General features: G+C 47.2%; 1 protein-coding gene across 24 annotated transcripts in view; it reads right to left on the bottom strand.

Annotated features, from left to right (window-relative positions):
- Window positions 1-23,907, bottom strand: part of cbfa2t3 (CBFA2/RUNX1 partner transcriptional co-repressor 3) — a 194,863-nt gene that overhangs the window by 32,320 nt on the left and 138,636 nt on the right. For 22 of the 24 annotated variants that reach the window (XM_068048969.1, XM_068048964.1, XM_068048966.1 and 19 more), the window contains 2 exons: window positions 14,878-15,009; window positions 12,754-12,909 (listed from right to left, as the gene is read on the bottom strand). The exons of 1 other annotated variant lie outside the window; for it this stretch is intronic. In XM_068048969.1, coding sequence (XP_067905070.1) covers window positions 12,754-12,909; window positions 14,878-15,009 — 288 coding nt within the window. The remainder of the gene's footprint in view (window positions 1-12,753; window positions 12,910-14,877; window positions 15,010-23,907) is intronic. One more of the 24 variants, XM_068048978.1, reaches the window with a different exon arrangement.

Raw genomic sequence — 23,907 nt, 5'->3', positions numbered from 1 at the left:
CTGACCCACAGTCACTCTCTCTCTCTCCCTTTAAGACTCTGGGATGTTACTGACCCACAGTCACTCTCTCTCTCTCCCTTTAAGACTCTGGGATGTTATTGACCCACAGTCACTCTCTCTCTCTCTCCCTTTAAGATTCTGGAATGTTACTGACCCACAGTCACTCTCTCTCTCCCTCTCTCCCTTTAAGACTCTGGGATGTTATTGACCCACAGTCACTCTCTCTCTCTCTCCCTTTAAGACTCTGGGATGTTACTGACCCACAGTCACTCTCTCTCTCTCTCCCTTTAAGATTCTGGGATGCTACAGACCCACAGTCAGTCTCTCTCTCCCTCTCTCCCTTTAAGACTCTGGGATGTTACTGACCCACAGTCACTCTCTCTCTCTCTCCCTTTAAGATTCTAGGATGCTACTGACCCACGGTCACTCTCTCTCTCCCTCTCTCCCTTTAAGACTCTGGGATGTTATTGACCCACAGTCACTCTCTCTCTCTCTCCCTTTAAGACTCTGGGATGTTACTGACCCACAGTCACTCTCTCTCTCTCTCCCTTTAAGACTCTGGGATGTCACTGACCCACAGTCACTCTGTCTCTCTCGCTTTAAGATTCTGGGATGCTACTGACCCACAGTCACTCTCTCTCTATCTCCCTCTCTCCCTTTAAGACTCTGGGATGTTACTGACCCACAGTCACTCTCTCTCTCTCCCTTTAAGACTCTGGGATGTTACTGACCCACAGTCACTCTCTCTCTCTCCCTTTAAGACTCTGGGATGTTATTGACCCACAGTCACTCTCTCTCTCTCTCCCTTTAAGATTCTGGAATGTTACTGACCCACAGTCACTCTCTCTCTCCCTCTCTCCCTTTAAGACTCTGGGATGTTATTGACCCACAGTCACTCTCTCTCTCTCTCCCTTTAAGACTCTGGGATGTTACTGACCCACAGTCACTCTCTCTCTCTCTCCCTTTAAGATTCTGGGATGCTACAGACCCACAGTCAGTCTCTCTCTCCCTCTCTCCCTTTAAGACTCTGGGATGTTACTGACCCACAGTCACTCTCTCTCTCTCTCCCTTTAAGATTCTAGGATGCTACTGACCCACAGTCACTCTCTCTCTCCCTCTCTCCCTTTAAGACTCTGGGATGTTATTGACCCACAGTCACTCTCTCTCTCTCTAAGACTCTGGAATGTTACTGGCCCACAGTCACTCTCTCTCTCTCTCCCTTTAAGACTCTGGGATGTTACTGACCCACAGTCACTCTCTCTCTCTCTCCCTTTAAGATTCTGGGATGCTACTGACCCACAGTCACTCTCTCTCTCCCTCTCTCCCTTTCAGACTCTGGGATGCTACTGACCCACAGTCACTCTCCCTCTCTCTCCCTTTAAGACTCTGGAATGTTACTGACCCACAGTCACTCACTCTCTCTCTAAGACTTTGGAATGTTACTGACCCACAGTCACTCTCTCTCTCCCTTTAAGACTCTGGAATGTTACTGACCCACAGTCACTCACTCTCTCTCTAAGACTCTGGAATGCTATCGACCCACATTCACTCTCTCGCTCCCTCTCTCAGACTCTGGAATGTTACTGACCCACAGTCTCTCTCTCTCTCTCCCTTTAAGATTCTGGGATGCTACTGACCCACAGTCTCTCTCTCTCTCTCTCTCTCTCTCAGACTCTGGAATGTTGCTGACCCACAGTCACTCTCTCTCTCTCTCTCTCTCCAAGACTCTGGAATGTTACTGACCCACAGTCTCTCTCTCTCTCTCTCAGACTCTGGAATGTTGCTGACCCACAGTCTCTCTCCCTCTCTCTCAGACTCTTGAATGTTGCTGACCCACAGTCACTCTCTCTCTCTCTCTCTCTCTGGAATGTTACTGACCCACAGTCTCACTCTCTCTCTCAGACTCTGGAATGTTACTGACCCACAGTCACTCACTCTCTCTCTAAGACTCTGGAATGTTACTGACCCACAGTCACTCTCTCACTCTCTCTCTCTCTCTCTCTAAGACTCTGGAATGTTACTGACCCACAGTCTCACTCTCTCTCTCAGACTCTGGAATGTTACTGACCCACAGTCTCACTCTCTCTCTCAGACTCTGGAATGTTACTGACCCACAGTCACTCACTCTCTCTCTAAGACTCTGGAATGTTACTGACCCACAGTCACTCTCTCTCTCTCTCTCTCTCTGAGACTCTGGAATTTTACTGACCCACAGTCACTCACTCTCTCTCTCAGACTCTGGAATGTTACTGACCCACAGTCACTCTCTCTCTCTAAGACTCTGGAATGTTACTGACCCACAGTCACTCTCTCTCTCTCTATCTAAGACATCTGGAATGTTACTGACCCACAGTCACTCTCTCTCTCTAAGACTCTGGAATGTTACTGACCCACAGTCACTCTCTCTCTCTCTATCTAAGACATCTGGAATGTTACTGACCCACAGTCACTCTCTCTCTCTAAGACTCTGGAATGTTACTGACCCACAGTCACTCTCTCTCTCTCTCTCTCTCTCTCAAAGACTCTGGAATGTTACTGACCCACAGTCACTCTCTCTCTCAGACTCTGGAATGTTACTGACCCACAGTCTCACTCTCTCTCAGACTCTGGAATGTTACTGACCCACAGTCTCACTCTCTCTCTCAGACTCTGGAATGTTACTGACCCACAGTCTCACTCTCTCTCTCAGACTCTGGAATGTTACTGACCCACAGTCACTCACTCTCTCTCTAAGACTCTGGAATGTTACTGACCCACAGTCTCTCTCTCTCTCTAAGACTCTGGAATGTTACTGACCCACAGTCACTCTCTCTCTCTCTCTCTGAGACTCTGGAATGTTACTGACCCACAGTCACTCTCTCTCTCTAAGACTCTGGAATGTTACTGACCCACAGTCACTCTCTCTCTCTAAGACTCTGGAATGTTTCTGACCCACAGTCACTCTCTTATCTCTCTCTCTCTCTCTAAGACTCTGGAATGTTGCTGACCCACAGTCACTCTCCCTCTCTAAGACTCTGGAATGTTACTGACCCACAGTCACTCTCTCTCTCTCTCTCTCAGACTCTGGAATGTTGCTGACCCACAGTCACTCTCCCTCTCTAAGACTCTGGAATGTTACTGACCCACAGTCACTCTCTCTCTCTCTAAGACTCTGGAATGTTGCTGACCCACAGTCACTCTCCCTCTCTAAGACTCTGGAATGTTACTGACCCACAGTCACTCTCTCTCTCCCTCTCTCCCTTTAAGACTCTGGGATGTTATTGACCCACAGTCACTCTCTCTCTCCCTCTCTCCCTTTAAGACTCTGGGATGTTACTGACCCACAGTCACTCTCTCTCTCTCTCCCTTTAAGACTCTGGGATGTTACTGACCCACAGTCACTCTCTCTCTCTCCCTTTAAGACTCTGCAATGTTACTGACCCACAGTCACTCTCTCTCTCCCTCTCTCCCTTTAAGACTCTGGGATGTTATTGACCCACAGTCACTCTCTCTCTCCCTCTCTCCCTTTAAGACTCTGGGATGTTACTGACCCACAGTCACTCTCTCTCTCTCTCCCTTTAAGACTCTGGGATGTTACTGACCCACAGTCACTCTCTCTGTCTCTCTCTCTCTCTCTCTCTGAGACTCTGGAATGTTACTGACCCACAGTCACTCTCTCTCTCTCTCTCTCTCTCTAAGACTCTGGAATGTTACTGACCCACAGTCTCTCTCTCTCTATCTCTCCCTTTCAGACTCTGGAATGTTGCTGACCCACAGTCTCACTCTCTCTCTCAGACTCTGGAATGTTACTGACCCACAGTCACTCTCTCTCTCTCTCTCTCTCTCAGACTCTGGAATGTTACGGAGCCACTGTCACTCACTCTCTCTCTCAGACTCTGGAATGTTACTGACCCACAGTCACTCTCTCTCTCTCTCTCTAAGACTCTGGAATGTTACTGACCCACAGTCACTCTCTCTCTCTCTCTCTCTCTCAGACTCTGGAATGTTACGGAGCCACAGTCACTCACTCTCTCTCTCAGACTCTGGAATGTTACTGACCCACAGTCACTCACTCTCTCTCCAAAACTCTGGAATGTTACTGACCCACAGTCTCACGCTCTCTCTCTCTCTCTCTCTGAGACTCTGAAATGTTACTGACCCACAGTCACTCACTCTCTCTCTCAGACTCTGGAATGTTACTGACCCACAGTCTCACTCTCTCTCAGACTCTGGAATGTTACTGACCCACAGTCACTCACTCTCTCTCTCAGACTCTGGAATGTTACTGACCCACAGTCTCACTCTCTCTCTCAGACTCTGGAATGTTACTGACCCACAGTCACTCACTCTCTCTCTAAGACTCTGGAATGTTACTGACCCACAGTCACTCTCTCTCTCTCTCTCTCTCTCTGAGACTCTGGAATTTTACTGACCCACAGTCACTCACTCTCTCTCTCAGACTCTGGAATGTTACTGACCCACAGTCACTCTCTCTCTCTAAGACTCTGGAATGTTACTGACCCACAGTCACTCTCTCTCTCTCTATCTAAGACATCTGGAATGTTACTGACCCACAGTCACTCTCTCTCTCTAAGACTCTGGAATGTTACTGACCCACAGTCACTCTCTCTCTCTCTCTCTCTCTCTCTCAAAGACTCTGGAATGTTACTGACCCACAGTCACTCTCTCTCTCTAAGACTCTGGAATGTTACTGACCCACAGTCACTCTCTTATCTCTCTCTCTCTCTCTAAGACTCTGGAATGTTGCTGACCCACAGTCACTTTCCCTCTCTAAGACTCTGGAATGTTGCTGACCCACAGTCACTCTCCCTCTCTAAGACTCTGGAATGTTACTGACCCACAGTCACTCTCCCTCTCTCTCTCTCTAAGACTCTGGAATGTTACTGACCCACAGTCACTCTCCCTCTCTCTCTCTAAGACTCTGGAATGTTGCTGACCCACAGTCACTCTCCCTCTCTAAGACTCTGGAATGTTACTGACCCACAGTCACTCTCTCTCTCTCTCCCTTTACGACTCTGGGATGTTACTGACCCACAGTCACTCTCTCTGCCTCTCTCTCTCTCTCTCTGAGACTCTGGAATGTTACTGACCCACAGTCACTCTCTCTCTCTCTCTCCCTTTCAGACTCTGGAATGTTGCTGACCCACAGTCTCACTCTCTCTCTCTCTAAGACTTTGGAATGTTACTGACACACAGTCTCTCTCTCTCCCTCTAAGACTCTGGAATGTTGCTGACCCACAGTCTCACTCTCTCTCTCAGACTCTGGAATGTTACTGACCCACAGTCACTCTCTCTCTCTCTCTCTCTCTCTCTCTCTAAGACTCTGGAATGTTACTGACCCACAGTCACTCTCTCTCTCTCTCTCAGACTCTGGAATGTTACGGAGCCACAGTCTCACTCTCTCTCTCTCTCTCTCTCTGAGACTCTGAAATGTTACTGACCCACAGTCACTCACTCTCTCTCTCAGACTCTGGAATGTTACTGACCCACAGTCTCACTCTCTCTCAGACTCTGGAATGTTACTGACCCACAGTCTCACTCTCTCTCTCAGACTCTGAAATGTTACTGACCCACAGTCACTCACTCTCTCTCTCAGACTCTGGAATGTTACTGACCCACAGTCTCACTCTCTCTCAGACTCTGGAATGTTACTGACCCACAGTCTCACTCTCTCTCTCAGACTCTGGAATGTTACTGACCCACAGTCACTCACTCTCTCTCTAAGACTCTGGAATGTTACTGACCCACAGTCACTCACTCTCTCTCTAAGACTATGGAATGTTACTGACCCACAGTCACTCTCTCTCTCAGACTCTGGAATGTTACTGACCCACAGTCTCACTCTCTCTCTCTCTCTCTCTCTGAGACTCTGAAATGTTACTGACCCACAGTCACTCACTCTCTCTCTCAGACTCTGGAATGTTACTGACCCACAGTCTCACTCTCTCTCAGACTCTGGAATGTTACTGACCCACAGTCACTCTCCCTCTCTCTCTCTCTCTCTCAGACTCTGGAATGTTGCTGACCCACAGTCACTCTCCCTCTCTAAGACTCTGGAATGTTACTGACCCACAGTCACTCTCCCTCTCTAAGACTCTGGAATGTTACTGACCCACAGTCACTCTCCCTCTCTCTCTCTAAGACTCTGGAATGTTGCTGACCCACAGTCACTCTCCCTCTCTAAGACTCTGGAATGTTACTGACCCACAGTCACTCTCCCTCTCTCTCTCTAAGACTCTGGAATGTTACTGACCCACAGTCTCACTCTCTCTCAGACTCTGGAATGTTACTGACCCACAGTCTCACTCTCTCTCTCAGACTCTGAAATGTTACTGACCCACAGTCACTCACTCTCTCTCTCAGACTCTGGAATGTTACTGACCCACAGTCACTCACTCTCTCTCCAAAACTCTGGAATGTTACTGACCCACAGTCTCACTCTCTCTCTCTCTCTCTCTCTGAGACTCTGAAATGTTACTGACCCACAGTCACTCTCTCTCTCTCTCAGACTCTGGAATGTTACTGACCCACAGTCTCACTCTCTCTCAGACTCTGGAATGTTACTGACCCACAGTCTCACTCTCTCTCAGACTCTGGAATGTTACTGACCCACAGTCTCACTCTCTCTCTCAGACTCTGAAATGTTACTGACCCACAGTCACTCACTCTCTCTCTCAGACTCTGGAATGTTACTGACCCACAGTCACTCACTCTCTCTCCAAAACTCTGGAATGTTACTGACCCACAGTCTCACTCTCTCTCTCTCTCTCTCTCTGAGACTCTGGAATGTTACTGACCCACAGTCACTCTCCCTCTCTCTCTCTAAGACTCTGGAATGTTACTGACCCACAGTCACTCTCTCTCTCCCTCTCTCCCTTTAAGACTCTGGGATGTTATTGACCCACAGTCACTCTCTCTCTCCCTCCCTCCCTTTAAGACTCTGGGATGTTACTGACCCACAGTCACTCTCTCTCTCTCTCCCTTTAAGACTCTGGGATGTTACTGACCCACAGTCACTCTCTCTCTCCCTCTCTCCCTTTAAGACTCTGGGATGTTACTGACCCACAGTCACTCTCTCTCTCTCTCCCTTTAAGACTCTGGGATGTTACTGACCCACAGTCACTCTCTCTCTCTCTCTCTCTAAGACTCTGGAATGTTACTGACCCACAGTCTCTCTCTCTCTATCTCTCCCTTTCAGACTCTGGAATGTAACTGACCCACAGTCACTCACTCTCTGTCTCGAAGACTCTGGAATGTTACTGACCCACAGTCTCTCTCTCTCTGGAATGTTACTGACCCAGTGTGTGTGTGTGTGTGTGTGTGTGTGTGTGTGTGTGTGTGTGTGTGTGTGTGTGTGTGTGTGTGTGTGTCTCTGACTCTGGAAGGTTACTGACCCACAGTCACTCTCTCTCTCTCTCTCTCTCTCCCTTTGTCTCTGGAATGTTACTGACCCACAGTCTCTCTCCCTTTCTCTCTCTCTCTCTCTCTCTCTCTGACTCTGGAATGTTACTGACCCACAGTCTTTCCCTCTCTCTCTCTAAGACTCTGGAATGTTACTGACCCACAGTCTCTTTCTCTCTCTCTCTCTCTCTCAGACTCTTGAATGTTGCTGACCCACAGTCAGTCACTGTCTCTCTCTCTCTCTCTCTCAGACTCTGGAATGTTACTGACCCACAGTCACTCTCTCTCTCTCTCTCTCTCCCTTTAAGATTCTGGGATGCTACTGACCCACAGTCTCTCTCTCTCTCTCTCAGACGCTGGAATGTTACTGACCCACAGTCACTCTCTCTCTCTCTCTAAGACTCTGGAATGTTACTGACCCACAGTCACTCTCTCTCTCTCTCAGACTCTGGAATGTTACTGACCCACAGTCACTCTCTCTCTCTCTCTCAGACTCTGGAATGTTACTGACCCACAGTCACTCTCTCTCTCTCTCAGACTCTGGAATCTTACTGACCCACAGTCACTCTCTCTCTCTCTCTCTCTCTCTCCAAGATTCTGGAATGTTACTGACCCACAGTCTCTCTCCCTCTCTCTCAGACTCTTGAATGTTGCTGACCCACAGTCTCTCTCTCTCTCTCTCTCTCTCTGACTCTGGAATGTTACTGACCCACAGTCACTCTCTCTCTCTCTCTATCTCAGACTCTGGAATGCTACTGACCCACAGTCACTCTCTCTCTCTCTAAGACTCTGGAATGTTACTGATCCACAGTCACTCTCTCTGTCTCCCTTTAAGACTCAGGGATGTTCCTGACCCACAGTCACTCTCTCTCTCTCCCTTTAAGACTCTGGAATGTTGCTGACCCACAGTCACTCTCTCTCTCTCTCTCTCTCTAAGACTCTGGAATGTTACTGACCCACAGTCTCTCTCCCTCTCTCTCAGACTCTTGAATGTTGCTGACCCACAGTCTCTCTCTCTCTCTCTCTCAGACTCTGGAATGTTACTGACCCACAGTCACTCTCTCTCTCTCTCTCTCAGACTCTTGAATGTTGCTGACCCACAGTCACTCTCTCTCTCTAAAACTCTGGAATGTTGCTGACCCACAGTCACTCTCTCTCTCTCTCTCTCAGACTCTTGAATGTTGCTGACCCACAGTCACTCTCTCACTCTCTCTCTCTCTCTCGCTCTCAGACTCTGGAATGTTGCTGACCCACAGTGTCTCTCTCTCCCTCTCTCTCAGACTCTTGAATGTTGCTGACCCACAGTCAGTCACTCTCTCTCTCTCTCTCTGAGACTCTGGAATGTTACTGACCCACAGTCACTCACTCTCTCTCTCTCTCTCTCTCTCTAAGACTCTGGAATGTTGCAGACCCACAGTCACTCTCTCTCTCTCTCTCCCTCTCTCTCAGACTCTTGAATGTTGCTGACCCACAGTCTCACTCTCTCTCTCAGACTCTGGAATGTTACTGACCCACAGTCACTCTCTCTCTCTCTCTCCAAGACTCTTGAATGTTGCTGACCCACAGTCTCACTCTCTCTCTCAGACTCTGGAATGTTACTGACCCACAGTCACTCTCTCTCTCTCTCTCTCCCTCTCCAAGACTCTGGAATGTTACTGACCCACAGTCTCTCTCCCTCTCTCTCAGACTCTTGAATGTTGCTGACCCACAGTCACTCTCTCTCTCTCTCTCTCTCTGGAATGTTACTGACCCACAGTCACTCTCTCACTCACTCTCTCTCCCTTTAAGGTTCTGGGATGCTACTGACCCACAGTCACTCTCTCTCTCTCTCTCTCTCAGACTCTGGAATGTTGCTGACCCACAGTCAGTCACTCTCTCTCTCTCTAAGACTCTGGAATGTTACTGACCCACAGTCACTCTCTCTCTCTCTCTCTCTCTCTAAGACTCTGGAATGTTGCTGACCCACAGTCACTCTCCCTCTCTCTCTCTCTCTAAGACTCTGGAATGTTACTGACCCACAGTCTCTCTCTCTCTCTCTTGCTCTCAGACTCTGGAATGTTACTGACCCACAGTCACTCTCTCTCTCCCTCTCTCCCTTTAAGACTCTGGGATGTTATTGACCCACAGTCACTCTCTCTCTCCATCTCTCCCTTTAAGACTCTGGGATGTTACTGACCCACAGTCACTCTCTCTCTCTCTCCCTTTAAGACTCTGGGATGTTACTGACCCACAGTCACTCTCTCTCTCTCTCTCTCTCTCTCTCTCCCTTTAAGACTCTGGAATGTTACTGACCCACAGTCACTCTCTCTCTCTCTCGAAGACTCTGGAATGTTACTGACCCACAGTCACTCTCTCTCTCTCTCGAAGACTCTGGAATGATACTGACCCACCGTGTCTTACTCTCTCTCCCTTTAAGACTCTGGAATGTTACTGACCCACAGTGTGTGTGTGTGTCTTTCTCTCTCTCGGACTCTGGAATGTTACTGAACCACAGTCTCTCTTCCTTTCACTCTCTCTCTCTCTCTCGCTTTAAGTCTCTGAAATGTTACTGATCCACAGTGTGTGTGTGTGTGTGTCTCTCTCTCTCTCTGAGTCTGGAATGTTACTGACCCACAGTCACTCTCCCTCTCTCTCTCTAAGACTCTGGAATGTTGCTGACCCACAGTCACTCTCCCTTTCTCTCTCTCTCGCTCTCTATAAGACTCTGAAATGTTACTGACCCACAGTGTGTGTGTGTGTGTGTCTCTCTCTCTCTGACTCTGGAATGTTACTGACCCACAGTCACTCTCTCTCTCTCTAAGACTCTGGAATGTTACTGATCCACAGTCACTCTCTCTCTCTCCCTTTAAGACTCAGGAATGTTCCTGACCCACAGTCACTCTCTCTCTCTCCCTTTAAGACTCTGGAATGTTGCTGACCCACAGTCACTCTCTCTCTCTCTCTCTCTCTCAGACTCTTGAATGTTGCTGACCCACAGTCACTCTCTCTCTCTAAAACTCTGGAATGTTGCTGACCCACAGTCACTCTCTCTCTCTCTCTCTCAGACTCTTGAATGTTGCTGACCCACAGTCACTCTCTCACTCTCTCTCTCTCCCTTTAAGATTCTGGGATGCTACTGACCCACAGTCACTCTCTCTCTTTCTCTCTCTCTCTCTCGCTCTCAGACTCTGGAATGTTGCTGACCCACAGTGTCTCTCTCTCCCTCTCTCTCAGACTCTTGAATGTTGCTGACCCACAGTCAGTCACTCTCTCTCTCTCTCTCTGAGACTCTGGAATGTTACTGACCCACAGTCACTCACTCTCTCTCTCTAAGACTCTGGAATGTTGCAGACCCACAGTCACTCTCTCTCTCTCTCTCCCTCTCTCTCAGACTCTTGAATGTTGCTGACCCACAGTCTCACTCTCTCTCTCAGACTCTGGAATGTTACTGACCCACAGTCACTCTCTCTCTCTCTCTCCAAGACTCTTGAATGTTGCTGACCCACAGTCTCACTCTCTCTCTCAGACTCTGGAATGTTACTGACCCACAGTCACTCTCTCTCTCTCTCTCTCCCTCTCCAAGACTCTGGAATGTTACTGACCCACAGTCTCTCTCCCTCTCTCTCAGACTCTTGAATGTTGCTGACCCACAGTCACTCTCTCTCTCTCTCTCTCTCTCTCTCTCTGGAATGTTACTGACCCACAGTCACTCTCTCACTCACTCTCTCTCCCTTTAAGGTTCTGGGATGCTACTGACCCACAGTCACTCTCTCTCTCTCTCTCTCTCTCTCTCAGACTCTGGAATGTTGCTGACCCACAGTCAGTCACTCTCTCTCTCTCTAAGACTCTGGAATGTTACTGACCCACAGTCACTCTCTCTCTCTCTCTCTCTAAGACTCTGGAATGTTGCTGACCCACAGTCACTCTCCCTCTCTCTCTCTCTCTAAGACTCTGGAATGTTACTGACCCACAGTCTCTCTCTCTCTCTCTTGCTCTCAGACTCTGGAATGTTACTGACCCACAGTCACTCTCTCTCTCCCTCTCTCCCTTTAAGACTCTGGGATGTTATTGACCCACAGTCACTCTCTCTCTCCATCTCTCCCTTTAAGACTCTGGGATGTTACTGACCCACAGTCACTCTCTCTCTCTCTCCCTTTAAGACTCTGGGATGTTACTGACCCACAGTCACTCTCTCTCTCTCTCTCTCTCTCTCTCTCCCTTTAAGACTCTGGAATGTTACTGACCCACAGTCACTCTCTCTCTCTCTCGAAGACTCTGGAATGTTACTGACCCACAGTCACTCTCTCTCTCTCTCGAAGACTCTGGAATGATACTGACCCACCGTGTCTTACTCTCTCTCCCTTTAAGACTCTGGAATGTTACTGACCCACAGTGTGTGTGTGTGTCTTTCTCTCTCTCGGACTCTGGAATGTTACTGAACCACAGTCTCTCTTCCTTTCACTCTCTCTCTCTCTCTCGCTTTAAGTCTCTGAAATGTTACTGATCCACAGTGTGTGTGTGTGTGTGTCTCTCTCTCTCTCTGAGTCTGGAATGTTACTGACCCACAGTCACTCTCCCTCTCTCTCTCTAAGACTCTGGAATGTTGCTGACCCACAGTCACTCTCCCTTTCTCTCTCTCTCGCTCTCTATAAGACTCTGAAATGTTACTGACCCACAGTGTGTGTGTGTGTGTGTCTCTCTCTCTCTGACTCTGGAATGTTACTGACCCACAGTCACTCTCTCTCTCTCTCTCTAAGACTCTGGAATGTTACTGACCCACAGTCTCTCTCTCTCAGACTCTGGAATGTTGCTGACCCACAGTCACTCTCCCTTTCTCTCTCTCTCGCTCTCTATAAGACTCTGAAATGTTACTGACCCACAGTGTGTGTGTGTGTGTGTCTCTCTCTCTCTGACTCTGGAATGTTACTGACCCACAGTCACTCTCTCTCTCTCTCTCCCTTTAAGACTCTGGAATGTTACTGACCCACCGTGTCTTACTCTCTCTCCCTTTAAGACTCTGGAATGTTACTGACCCACAGTCTCTCTCTCTCTATCTCTCCCTTTAAGACTCTGGAATGTTCCTGACCCACAGTCACTCTCTCTCTCTCTCGAAGACTCTGGAATGTTACTGACTCACAGTCACTCTCTCTCACAGATGGTGGGTAGGTGGGTCGGTCGGTCACTGTCTCTCACTCACACTGTGGGATGTTACTGACCCACAGTCTCTCTCACAATTTGGGGCATTACTAAAGCCATTGATCAGTACAGGCTCCATGATTTCAGAGTGATTTATCAGGCATCTACAGGTATACTGAGTCAGTTCTGAACCGACCACGATGCATGGGATGATTTTCAAGGAGTGAAGCATCTCACCTCCGAGGGAGAAGCAACTGAAGCCATCTGCCTGGCCCCACAGGGAGTGCGCCTCCTGTCAGACGAACACGGAATGGCACTGGCAATGGTGGATATGTCTGTAGGCCCGTCCGCCTCGCCTTCCCAGCTCCAGGAGGCTGTGTGGACGCGGGAGGCCTTGAGAGAAAGGAAACACAGAAAAGCAAATAAAGTGGCTAAACTTGTCAATAAAAGGGGTCAGTTCTCTCCATGCCATTGATACCATGTCCCTGCCATGATGCCCTTGTCGTCTCTCCTGGGAGATCCCATGTCCTTCCACTCTTCTGATGCTCAACTCTGAAAGCCATCCCTGGTTAGCCTTACCCCTGAGCTCCTGAAATACCCCACCCTGATAACTGCTGCTGACCCTAATAATCCCTGGATGCCTCCTTTCCACATGTCAGCAGGGTATCAAACCATGGGAGGCATAAATAGAAGTCCACATGTGCACTTTCCAGCAGGAGTCACTAGCTCAAAGTGAGAAACCAAGCTGACTTTCCCCACTCCCTTAGAGCAATTTTAGGACCTTCATCCCCGGCCTCAGTTAATTTAGCATCTAGTCCACCTAAAACATGATGCATGGAGAAGGATAAATTGAGGAAATTAAAGGACATATAAAACTTTTAAACCTTCCCAATTTGCAATAGGCTGACAGCCTCAGGATACCCAAATACAAACTCAGCTACCAAATATGGAAGCTGACTGTGATGAAAGAGCAAAGAAGTGGGATTAATTGGCTAGCTCTTTCAAAGAGCAAGCACAGGCATGATGGGTCAAATGGCCTCCTGCTGCACTACAACAATTTGCATTTATATCGTGCCTTTAACATAGTAACATGTCCCAAAACAAAGTTGATCAGCTTTGTTGTCATCTACCTCAAACCAATAGGTATTTTCAACAACTCCAACAATTTGGACTTAACTGGTATCAATAATCTAGTAAAACATCCCAAAGCCTTTCACAGGGGCATTATCAAGCACAATTTGACACCCAGCCATGTAAGATATTAAGACAGTTGACCAAAATCTTGGTCAAAGAGGTAGGTTTTAATGAGTATCTTAAGGGAGGAAAGAGGGAGAGAGTTGAAGAGGTTTGAGAGGGAATTCCAGAGCTTGAATGCAGACAACTGAAGGCACGGTTGCTAATGGTGTAGTGATTAAAATACGGATAATTCAAGAAGGCAGAATTGGAGGAGGCAGGTATTTCAGAGCGTTGTAGGGCTGGAGGAGGTTAGAGATAGGGAGGGGCGAGGCCACAGAGGGATTTGAAAACAAGGATGAGAATTTTTAAATCAAGGCATTGCTTGACCAGGAGCCAATGTAGGTCAGCAAGCACAGGGGTGATGGGTGAATGGGACCTGGGATGAGTTAGGGGACACACAGCAGAGTATTGAATAGCCTCAAGTTTACAGAGCGTACAATGTGGGAGACAGGCCAGGAGTGTGTTGGAATACTCAAAACTAGAGGTAACAAAGGCATGAGCGAGGGCTTCGCAACAGATGAGCTGAAGTGGGGTGGAGTCAGGCAATATCATGGAGGTGGATCTTAGCAGTGGTGCAGATATGTGGTTGGAAGCTTATCTCAGGACCAAATATGGTACCAATATTGGCAACAGTCTGGTTTAGCCTCAGACAGTCGTCAGGGAGTGTGCTGGGGAATAGAGCTTGTGGCAGGACCAAAGATAATGGTTTTTGCCTTCCCAATATTATTGGAGGAAATTTCTGCTCATCCAGTACTGAATGTTGGATAAGCACTGATAATTTAGTGACAGTGAAGGAGCCAAAAGAGGCGGTGGTGAGGTAGAGATAGTGTTGTTAGCGTACTTGTGGAAACTTGATGCTGTAATTTTGGATGATGTTGCTGAGGGACAGCATGGGGATAAGAAATAGGACGGGACCAAAGATAGTACCTTGGGGAACACCAGAGGTAATGGTGGCGAGCACGGGAAGAGAAGCCATTGCAGGCTACGACAGGATAGTAAGCATGAAACCAGGCGAACTAATCCCACCCAACTGGATGACAGTGGAGAGTTATTGGAGGAGGATGGTGTGGTCAACCGTGTCAAAGGCTGAAGACAGGTCGAGAAGGACAAGAAGAGAAAGTTTACCTTTGTCATAGTCACAGAGGATATCATTTGTGACTTTGATAAGAGTCGTTTCAGTACTGTGGCAGGGGCAGAAAGCTGACTGGAGGGATTCAGACATGGAGCACTGCAGTATGAATCGATAACATCAATTTTCTGCCAGAAATAATCATGCAGTCAATAATAATAAGCAGGATGGGTAATAAAGCAAAGGGAGTGTCTGGATAAAAAATACTGGACGCGAGAGTGACCGGCCACCAGACAAGGGAGTGACCAATTCACTGGGTGAGAGTGTGTTGCACCTGCCCTGGGAGTGTTTGATGGGGACAGTGTAGAGGGAGCTTTACTCTGTATCTAACCCCGTGCTGTAGCTGTCCTGGGATTGTTTGAAGGGACAGTGTAGAGGGAGCTTTACTCTGTATCTAATCCCCGTGCTGTACCTGTCCTGGGAGTGTTTGATGGGGGACAGTGTAGAGGGAGCTTTACTCTGTATCTAACCCCGTGCTGTACCTGTCTTGGGAGTGTTTGAAGGGACAGTGGATAGAATCATAGAATGGTTACAGCAGAGGAGGCGGCAATTCAGCCCATCGTGTATGTGCCAACTCACAGCAAGAGCAACTCACCGAGTCCCACTCCTTCACCTTTTCCCCATATCCCTGAAAACCTTTATCTCTTCAGGTAATTATGCAATTCCCTTTTGAAATACAGGTTTGAATCTGCTGCACCGCACTCTCATGCAGTGCATTCCAGATCCTAACCATTCACTGCGTAAAAACATTTCTTCTCATCTCGTCATTGGTTCTTTTGCTGTTCATCTTAACTGGTTGTCTCTAGTTCTCGATCCTTCCGCCAAAGGGATGTTTCTCCCGAGCTACACTTCATGATTTTGAACACCTCTATCAAATCTCCTCTTAATCTTCTCTTTAAAGAGAACAGCCCCATCTTCTCCAATCTATCCATGTAACTGACATCCCTCATCCCTGGAACCATTTTCACAAATCTTTTCTGCACCCTCCCTGATGCCTTCACATCCTTTCTAAAATACGGTGCCCAGAACTGGACACAATACTCCAGTTGAGGCCATCCAGCGTTTTATAAAGGTTCACCATAACTTCCTTGTTTTTGTACTCTATGCTCTACTTATAAAGTCTAGGATATCAAATGCCTGATTAACCACTTTCTCAACCTGCCTTGTCTCCTTTAATAATTTGTGCACATATACCCCCAGGTCCCTCTGCTCTTACATCTGCTTTAGAATTGTATCCTTTATTCTCTATATTGTCTTTCCTCATTCTTCCCACCACAACACAAGTAGGAGCAGGAGTCGGCCATTCAGCCCCTCAAGTCTGCCCTGCCATTCAATAAGATCATGGCTGATCTGTCCCAGGCCTCAACTCCTCCTTCGGGCCTGCTCCGCATACCCCTCGACTGCCCGAGATTTCAAAAATCTGTCTACCTCCTCCTTAAATACATTTAGTGACCTAACCTCCACAACTCTGAGGCAGAGAATTCCAGAGATTCACCACCCTGTGAGAGAAGAAATTCCTTTGCATCTCAGTTTTAAATGTGTGCCCCCTTATTCTGTAATTATAGAACATAGAACATAGAACATTACAGCGCAGTACAGGCCCTTCAGCCCTCGATGTTGCGCCGACCTGTGAAACCATCTGACCTACACTATTCCATTTTCATCCATATGTCTATCCAATGACCACTTAAATGCCCTTAAAGTTGGCGAGTCTACTACTGTTGCAGGCAGGGCGTTCCACGCCCCTACTACTCTCTGTGTAAAGAAACTACCTCTGACATCTGTCCTATATCTATCACCCCTCAACTTGAAGCTATGTCCCCTCGTGTTTGCCATCACCATCCGAGGAAAAAGGCTCTCACTATCCACCCTATCTAACCCTCTGATTATCTTATATGTCTCTATTAAGTCACCTCTTCTCCTCCTTCTCTCTAACGAAAACAACCTCAAGTCCCTCAGCCTTTCCTCGTAAGACCTTCCCTCCATACCAGGCAACATCCTAGTAAATCTCCTCTGCACCTTTTCCAAAGCTTCCACATCCTTCCTATAATGCGGTGACCAGAACTGCACGCAATACTCCAGGTGCGGCCGCACCAGAGTTCTGTACAGCTGCAGCATGACCTCGTGGCTTCGAAACTCGATCCCCCTACTAATAAAAGCTAACACACCATATGCCTTCTTAACAGCTCTATTAACCTGGGTGGCAACTTTCAGGGATTTATGTACCTGGACACCAAGATCTCTCTGCTAATCTACACTACCAAGAATCTTCCCATTAGCCCAGTATTCTGCAATCCTGTTACTCCTTCCGAAGTGAATCACCTCACACTTTTCCGCATTAAACTCCATTTGCCATCTCTCAGCCCAGCTCTGCAGCCTATCTATGACCCTCTGTAACCTAAAACATCCTTCGGCACTATCCACAACTCCACCGACCTTAGTGTCATCTGCAAATTTACTAACCCACCCTTCTACACCCTCATCCAGGTCATTTATAAAAATGACAAACAGCAGTGGCCCCAAAACAGATCCTTGCGGTACACCACTAGAAACTATACTCCAGGATGAACATTTACCATCAACCACCACCCTCTGTCTTCTTTCAGCAAGCCAATTTCTGATCCAAAGCACTAATTCACCTTCAATCCCATACTTCTGTATTTTCTGCAATAGCCTACCGTGGGGAACTTTATCAAACGCCTTACTGAAATCCATATAGACCACATCCACGGCTTTACCCTCATCCACCTGTTTGGTCACCTTCTCGAAAAACTCAATAAGGTTTGTGAGGCACGACCTACCCTTCACAAAACCGTGCTGACTATCTCTAATGAACTTATTCTTTTCAAGATGATTATAAATCCTATCTCTTATAACCTTTTCCAACATTTTTCCCACAACCGAAGTAAGGCTCACAGGTCTATAATTACCAGGGCTGTCTCTACTCCCCTTCTTGAACAAGGGGACAACATTTGCTATCCTCCAGTCTTCCGGCACTATTCCTGTCGACAATGACGACATAAAAATCGAGGACAAAGGCTCTGCAATCTCCTCCCTGGCTTCCCAGAGAATCCCAGCATAAATCCCATCTGGCCCAGGGGACTTATCTATTTTCACACTTTCCAAAATTGCTAACACCTCCTCCTTGTGAACCTCAATCCCATCTAGCCTAGTAGTCTGTATCTCAGTATTCTCCTCGACAACATTTTCTTTCTCCACTGTAAATACTGACGAAAAATATTCATTTAACACTTCCCCTATCTCCTCCGATTCCACACACAACTTCCCACTACTATCCTTGATTGGCCCTAACCTATCTCTAGTCATTCTTTTATTCCTGATATACCTATAGAAAGCCTTAGGGTTTTCTTTGATCCTATCTGCCAATGACTTCTCGTGTCCTCTCCTTGCTCTTCTTATCTCTCCCTTTAGATCCTTCCTGGCTAGCTTGTAACTCTCAAGCGCCCTAACTGAGCCTTCACGTCTCATCCTAACATAAGCCTTCTTCTTCCTCTTGACAAGCTCTTCAACTTCTTTAGTAAACCACGGCTCCCTCGCTCGATAACTTGCTCCCTGCCTGACAGGTACATACTTATCAAGGACACACAGTAGCTGCTCCTTGAATAAGCTCCACATTTCGATTGTGCCCATCCCCTGCAGTTTCCTTCCCCATCCTACGCATCCTAAATCTTGCCTAATCGCATCATAATTTCCTTTCCCCCAGCTATAATTCTTGCCCTGCTGTATATGCCTGTCCCTGCCCTTCGCTAAGGTGAACCTAACCGAATTGTGATCACTATTACCAAAGTGCTCACCAACTTCTAAATCTAACACAAAAACAAGAAATGCTGGATTCACTCAGCAGGTCTGGCAGCATCTGTGGAAAGAGAAGCAGAGTTAACGTTTCGGGTCACTGACCCGAAACGTTAACTCTGCTTCTCTTTCCACAGATGCTGCCAGACCTGCTGAGTGAATCCAGCGTTTCTTGTTTTTGTTTCAGATTTCCAGCATCCGCAATATTTTGCTTTTATCTAAATCTAACACCTGGCCGGGTTCATTACCCAGTACCAAATCCAATGTGGCATCGTCCCTGGTTGGCCTGTCTACATACTGTGTCAGAAAACCCTCCTGCACACACTGGACAAAAACAGACCCATCTAAAGTACTCGAACTATAGTATTTCCAGTCAATATTTGGAAAGTTAAAGTCCCCCATAACTACTACCCTGTTACTCTCGCTCCTGTCAAGAATCATCTTTGCTATCCTTTCCTCTACATCTCTGGAACTATTTGGAGGTCTATAGAAAACTCCCAACAGGGTGACCTCTCCTCTCCTGTTTCTAACCTCGGCCCAGACTACCTCAGTAGACGAGTCCTCAAACGTCCTTTCTGCCGCTGTAATACTTTCCTTGATTAACAATGCCACACCCCCCCCTCTTTTACCATCTTCTCTGTTCTTAGTGAAACATCTAAATCCCGGAACCCGCAACATCATTCCTGTCCCTGCTCTACCCATGTCTCTGAAATGGCCACAACATCGAGATCCCAGGTACCAATCCATGCTGCAAGCTCACCCACCTTATTCCGGATGCTCCTGGCATTGAAGTAGACACATTTTAAACCAAGCTCTTGCTTGCCAGTGCCCTCTTGTGTCCTTATAACCTTATCCCTGACCTCACTACTCTCAACATCCTGCACACTGGAACTACAATTTAGGTTCCCATCCCCCTAGTTTGAGATTCCCCCACCAGTGGAAGCATATTCTCAACATCTACCCTGTCAAGCCCCCTTAAAATCATATATGTTTCAATAAGATTACCTCTCATTCTTCTAAACTCCAATGAATATAGGCCTAGCCTGTCTAGCCAATCTTGACGAGACAACTCCTTTCATCCCAGGAATCAGCCTAGTGAACCTTTTCTGAACTGCCTCCAATGCTAGTATATCCTTCCTTAAATACGGGGACCAAAACTGTATGCAGTACTCCAGGTGTGGCCTCACCAACCCCCTGGACAGTTGTAACAAGACTTCCCTATTTTTAAACTCTAACCCCCTAGCAATAAAGGCCAAAATTCCATTTGCCTTCCTAATTACTTGCTGCACCTGCATGCTAACCTTTTGTGTTTCATGGACAAGAACACCCAGATCCCTCTGTACTGCAGTATTTTATAGTCTTTATCTAAATAATAATCTGCCTTTTTATTCTTCCTACCAAAGTGGATGACCTCACACTTTCCCACATTAAACTCCATCTGCCAAGTTTTTGCTCACTCACTTAACCTATCTATATCCCTTTGCAGATTCTTGTCCTCATCACAACATGCCTTTTTGTATCAGCAGCAAATTTGGATGCACTACACTCTGTCCCTTCTTCCAAGTCATTAATACAAATTAATAGTTGAGGCCTTGGACTGATCCTTGTGGCATCCCACTAGTTACAGCTTTCCAATCTGAAAAAGAACCGTTAATCCCGACTCTCTGTCTTCTGTGTGTTAGACAATCCTCAATCCATGCCAACACATTACCCCCAATACCCTGAGCTCCTATTTTGTGCAATAACCTTTTATGTGGCACCTTATCGAATGCCATCTGAAAATCCAAATACACAACATCTACCGGTTCCCCTTTATCAACTCTGCTTGTTGTATCCACAAAGAACTCTTAATAAATTTGTCAAACATGATTTCCCTTTCATAAAACCATGTTGACTCTGATTGCATTATGTTTTACTAAATGTCCTGCTATTTCTTCTTTAATAATGGACTCTAGCATTTTCCCAATGACAGATGTTAAGCTAACTAGTCTGTAGTTTCCTGCTTTCTGTCTCCTTCCTTTCTTGAATAGGGGTGTCACATTAGCGGTTTTCCAATCCGCTGGTCCCCTACCGGAATCCGGTGAGTTTTGGTATATTTTGACCAATGCCTCTACTATCTCTGCAGCCACTTGTTTTAAAACCCTTGGATGCAGGCCATCTGGTCCTGGTGATTTGTCTGCCTTTAGTCCCAGTTTGTCCAGCACCTTTTCCCTCGTGATAGAGATTGTTACAAGTTCCTCCCTCCCATTTACACCTTGCTCATCTATTATTGTTGGGATGTTTATAGTGTGCTCCACCGTGAAGACTGATGCAAAATATTGGTTTAAATTATCTGCCATTTCCTTGTTCCCTGTTATTAATTCCCCAGTCTCATTCTCTAAGGGTCCCACACTTACTTTAGCTACTCTCTTCCTTTTTATATACCTGTAGACACTCTTACTGTCTGTTTTTATATTTCTTGCCAATTTACTCTCAATCAATTTTCTCTCTATTGGTTTTTTAGTCATCTGCTATTTCTAAAAAATTCCCAATCCTCTGGCCTACCTCTAGCTTTTGCCACTTTATACGCCTTTGTTTTTGATTTGATACTCTTCTTAACTTCCTTTGTTATCCACAGGTGGTTCATCGTTCTCATCGAGTCCTTCCTTCTGACAGGAATAAATGTTTGCTGATGAAATATCTGCTTAAAAGTCTGCCACTGCTCATCTATTGACTTCCCCCTGTAGTCTATTTTCCTAGCCTGCTTTTGACCACTCTTTTCTCATACCTCTGTAATTGTCCTTGTTTAAGTTTAGTTTAGTTATCCAGCACTGAAACAGGCCCTTCGGCCCACCGAGTCTGTGCCGACCATCAACCACCCATTTATACTAATCCTACATTCCTACCACATCCCCACAAAGTTTAAGTTGAAGACACTGGTTTGAGACCCGAGTTGCTCACCCTCAAACTGAATTTGAGATTCTACCATGTTATGATCGCTTCCCGCTACAGGATCCTTAATTACAAGATCTCTTATTAATCCTACCTCATTACACAATACCAAATCTAAAATAGCCTGTTCCCGGGTAGGTTCTGCAATGTATTGTTCTAAGTAACAATCCCTGATGCACTCTACAAATTCGTCTTCCATGTTACCCTTGCCAATTTGATTTGTCCAGTCTATATGCAGATTAAAATCACCCATGATAATTGTAATGTCCTTCTTACACGCCTCCATTATTTCCTGATTAATATTTTGTCCTACAGAGAGGCAACTCCTCAGGGGCCTAAAGAGCACTCCCACCTGTGATTTCTTCCCCTTGTATTCCTTATTTGCACCCAAACTGATTCTACATCACGATCTATTACACCTATATCATTACTCACAACTGCACTGATCTCTTCCTTTATTAACAAAGCTACCCCACCTCCTTTTCCTTTCTGCCTATTCTTCCAGAACATCGAATATCCTTGAACGTTGCAGTCCTGGTGATCCTGCAACCCTGTCTTTGTGATGGCTATCAAATCATACTCATTTATTTCTATTTGTGCCGTCAGCTCATCTATCTTGTTAGAAATGCTACGTGCATTCAGATAAAGAGCCTTAAGCTTTGACTTGTTACCATTTTTACCTACTCTGGTTCAAATTTCTGCTGTACTCTTATGCTTGTATTCTCTGTCCCTACCTGTCACACTCTGATTAATGTATACCCCTTCACTATCCTGTAGCTCTGCTCTCTCGTTACTTTTTGACTTTTTAAACTTCCCTTCAATTGAACCCTCCCCCCGCTATTTAGTTTAAAGCCTTTTCTACAACCCTAGTTATACGATTCGCCAGGACACTGGTCCCAGCATGGTTCAAGTAAAGCCCATCCCAACGGAACAGCTCTCTCTTTCTCCAGTACTGGTGCCAGTGTCCCATGAATCTAACCCATTTCTCCCAAACCAATCTTTGAGCCACGCATTTATCTCTCTAATCTTATTTACCCTATGCCAGTTTGTATCACTTCACACTTCTCTGCATTACAATTCATTTGCCACGTGTCCATCCATTCCACCAGCCTGTCTGTGTCCTTTTGAAGTTTATCACTATCCTCCTCACAGTTCACAATAGTTCCAAGTATCTTTCATCTGCAAATTTTGAAATTGTGCTTTGCACACCCAAGCTAGGACATTAATATGAATTAAGAAAAGCTGTGGTCCTAGTACCGACCCCTGGGGAACCTCATTGTATACCTTCCTCCAGTCCAAAAAAACAACCATTCACCACTACTCTCTGTTTTCTGCCACTCAGCCAACTTTGTACCCATACGGCCACTTTCCCTTTTATTCCATGGGCTTTAATTTTGCTGACAAGCCTGTTATATGGGGGACGCACAGAGCGGAGGGGTGCAAGGGGGGTGCACAGAAGGGGGGGCGCACAGAGAGGGTGGGACACACAGTGCGGGGGGGGGGGGGGCGCACAGAAAGGCAGAGATAGGGGGACGCCCAGAGGGTGGGGGGAACGGATGACGGGGACGCACAGAGATTGGTGGACACAAAGGGGAGGATGCAAAGAGGTGGAGGGGGAGACGCACAGAGGGGTCTGCATAGAGAAGGGGGGTGACGCATTGGGCGGTGAAGCACAGAGAGGGGTGCAATGCACGGGGGCTGGGGGGGAGGGTGGGTGGAGAGACGCACAGCGAGGTGGGGATGTACAGAGGGGACGTACGCACCAAAGGGAGGGGGATGCATAGTGGGGAGCCGCATAGAGAATTGGGGTGACACACGGGGGGGATGCTTGGGGGGAGCGACACATGGGGTGGGGGGGGATGCACAGAGGGGACGTAAGCACCAAATGAGGGGATGCACAGTGGGGGGGGGCGCACAGAGAGGTTGGGGGGGGAGGGCGCACAGAGAGGTGGGGGGAGGGCGCACAGAGATGGAGGAACACGGGGGGGTGGAACATGGGGTGGGAACCCGGGGGGGGGAGGGAAGAGGACACGGGGTGGAGCGGGGGGGGGGGGGCGTGGGAGGAGTCATAGAGTCATACAGCACTGAAACAGGCCCTTTGGCCCACCGAGTCTGTGCCGACCAACAACCACCCATTTATACTAATCCTGCATTAACCCCATATTCCCTACCATATCCCCACCATTCTCCTACCACCTACCTACACTAGGGACAATTTACAATGGCCAATTTACCTATCAACCTGCAAGTCTTTGGCTGTGGGAGGAAACCGGAGCACTCGG

This window comes from Heterodontus francisci, chromosome 17, assembly GCF_036365525.1.
Source record: "Heterodontus francisci isolate sHetFra1 chromosome 17, sHetFra1.hap1, whole genome shotgun sequence".
NCBI lineage: Eukaryota > Metazoa > Chordata > Chondrichthyes > Heterodontiformes > Heterodontidae > Heterodontus > Heterodontus francisci.
This window is presented reverse-complemented; position numbering and strand designations above follow the sequence as displayed.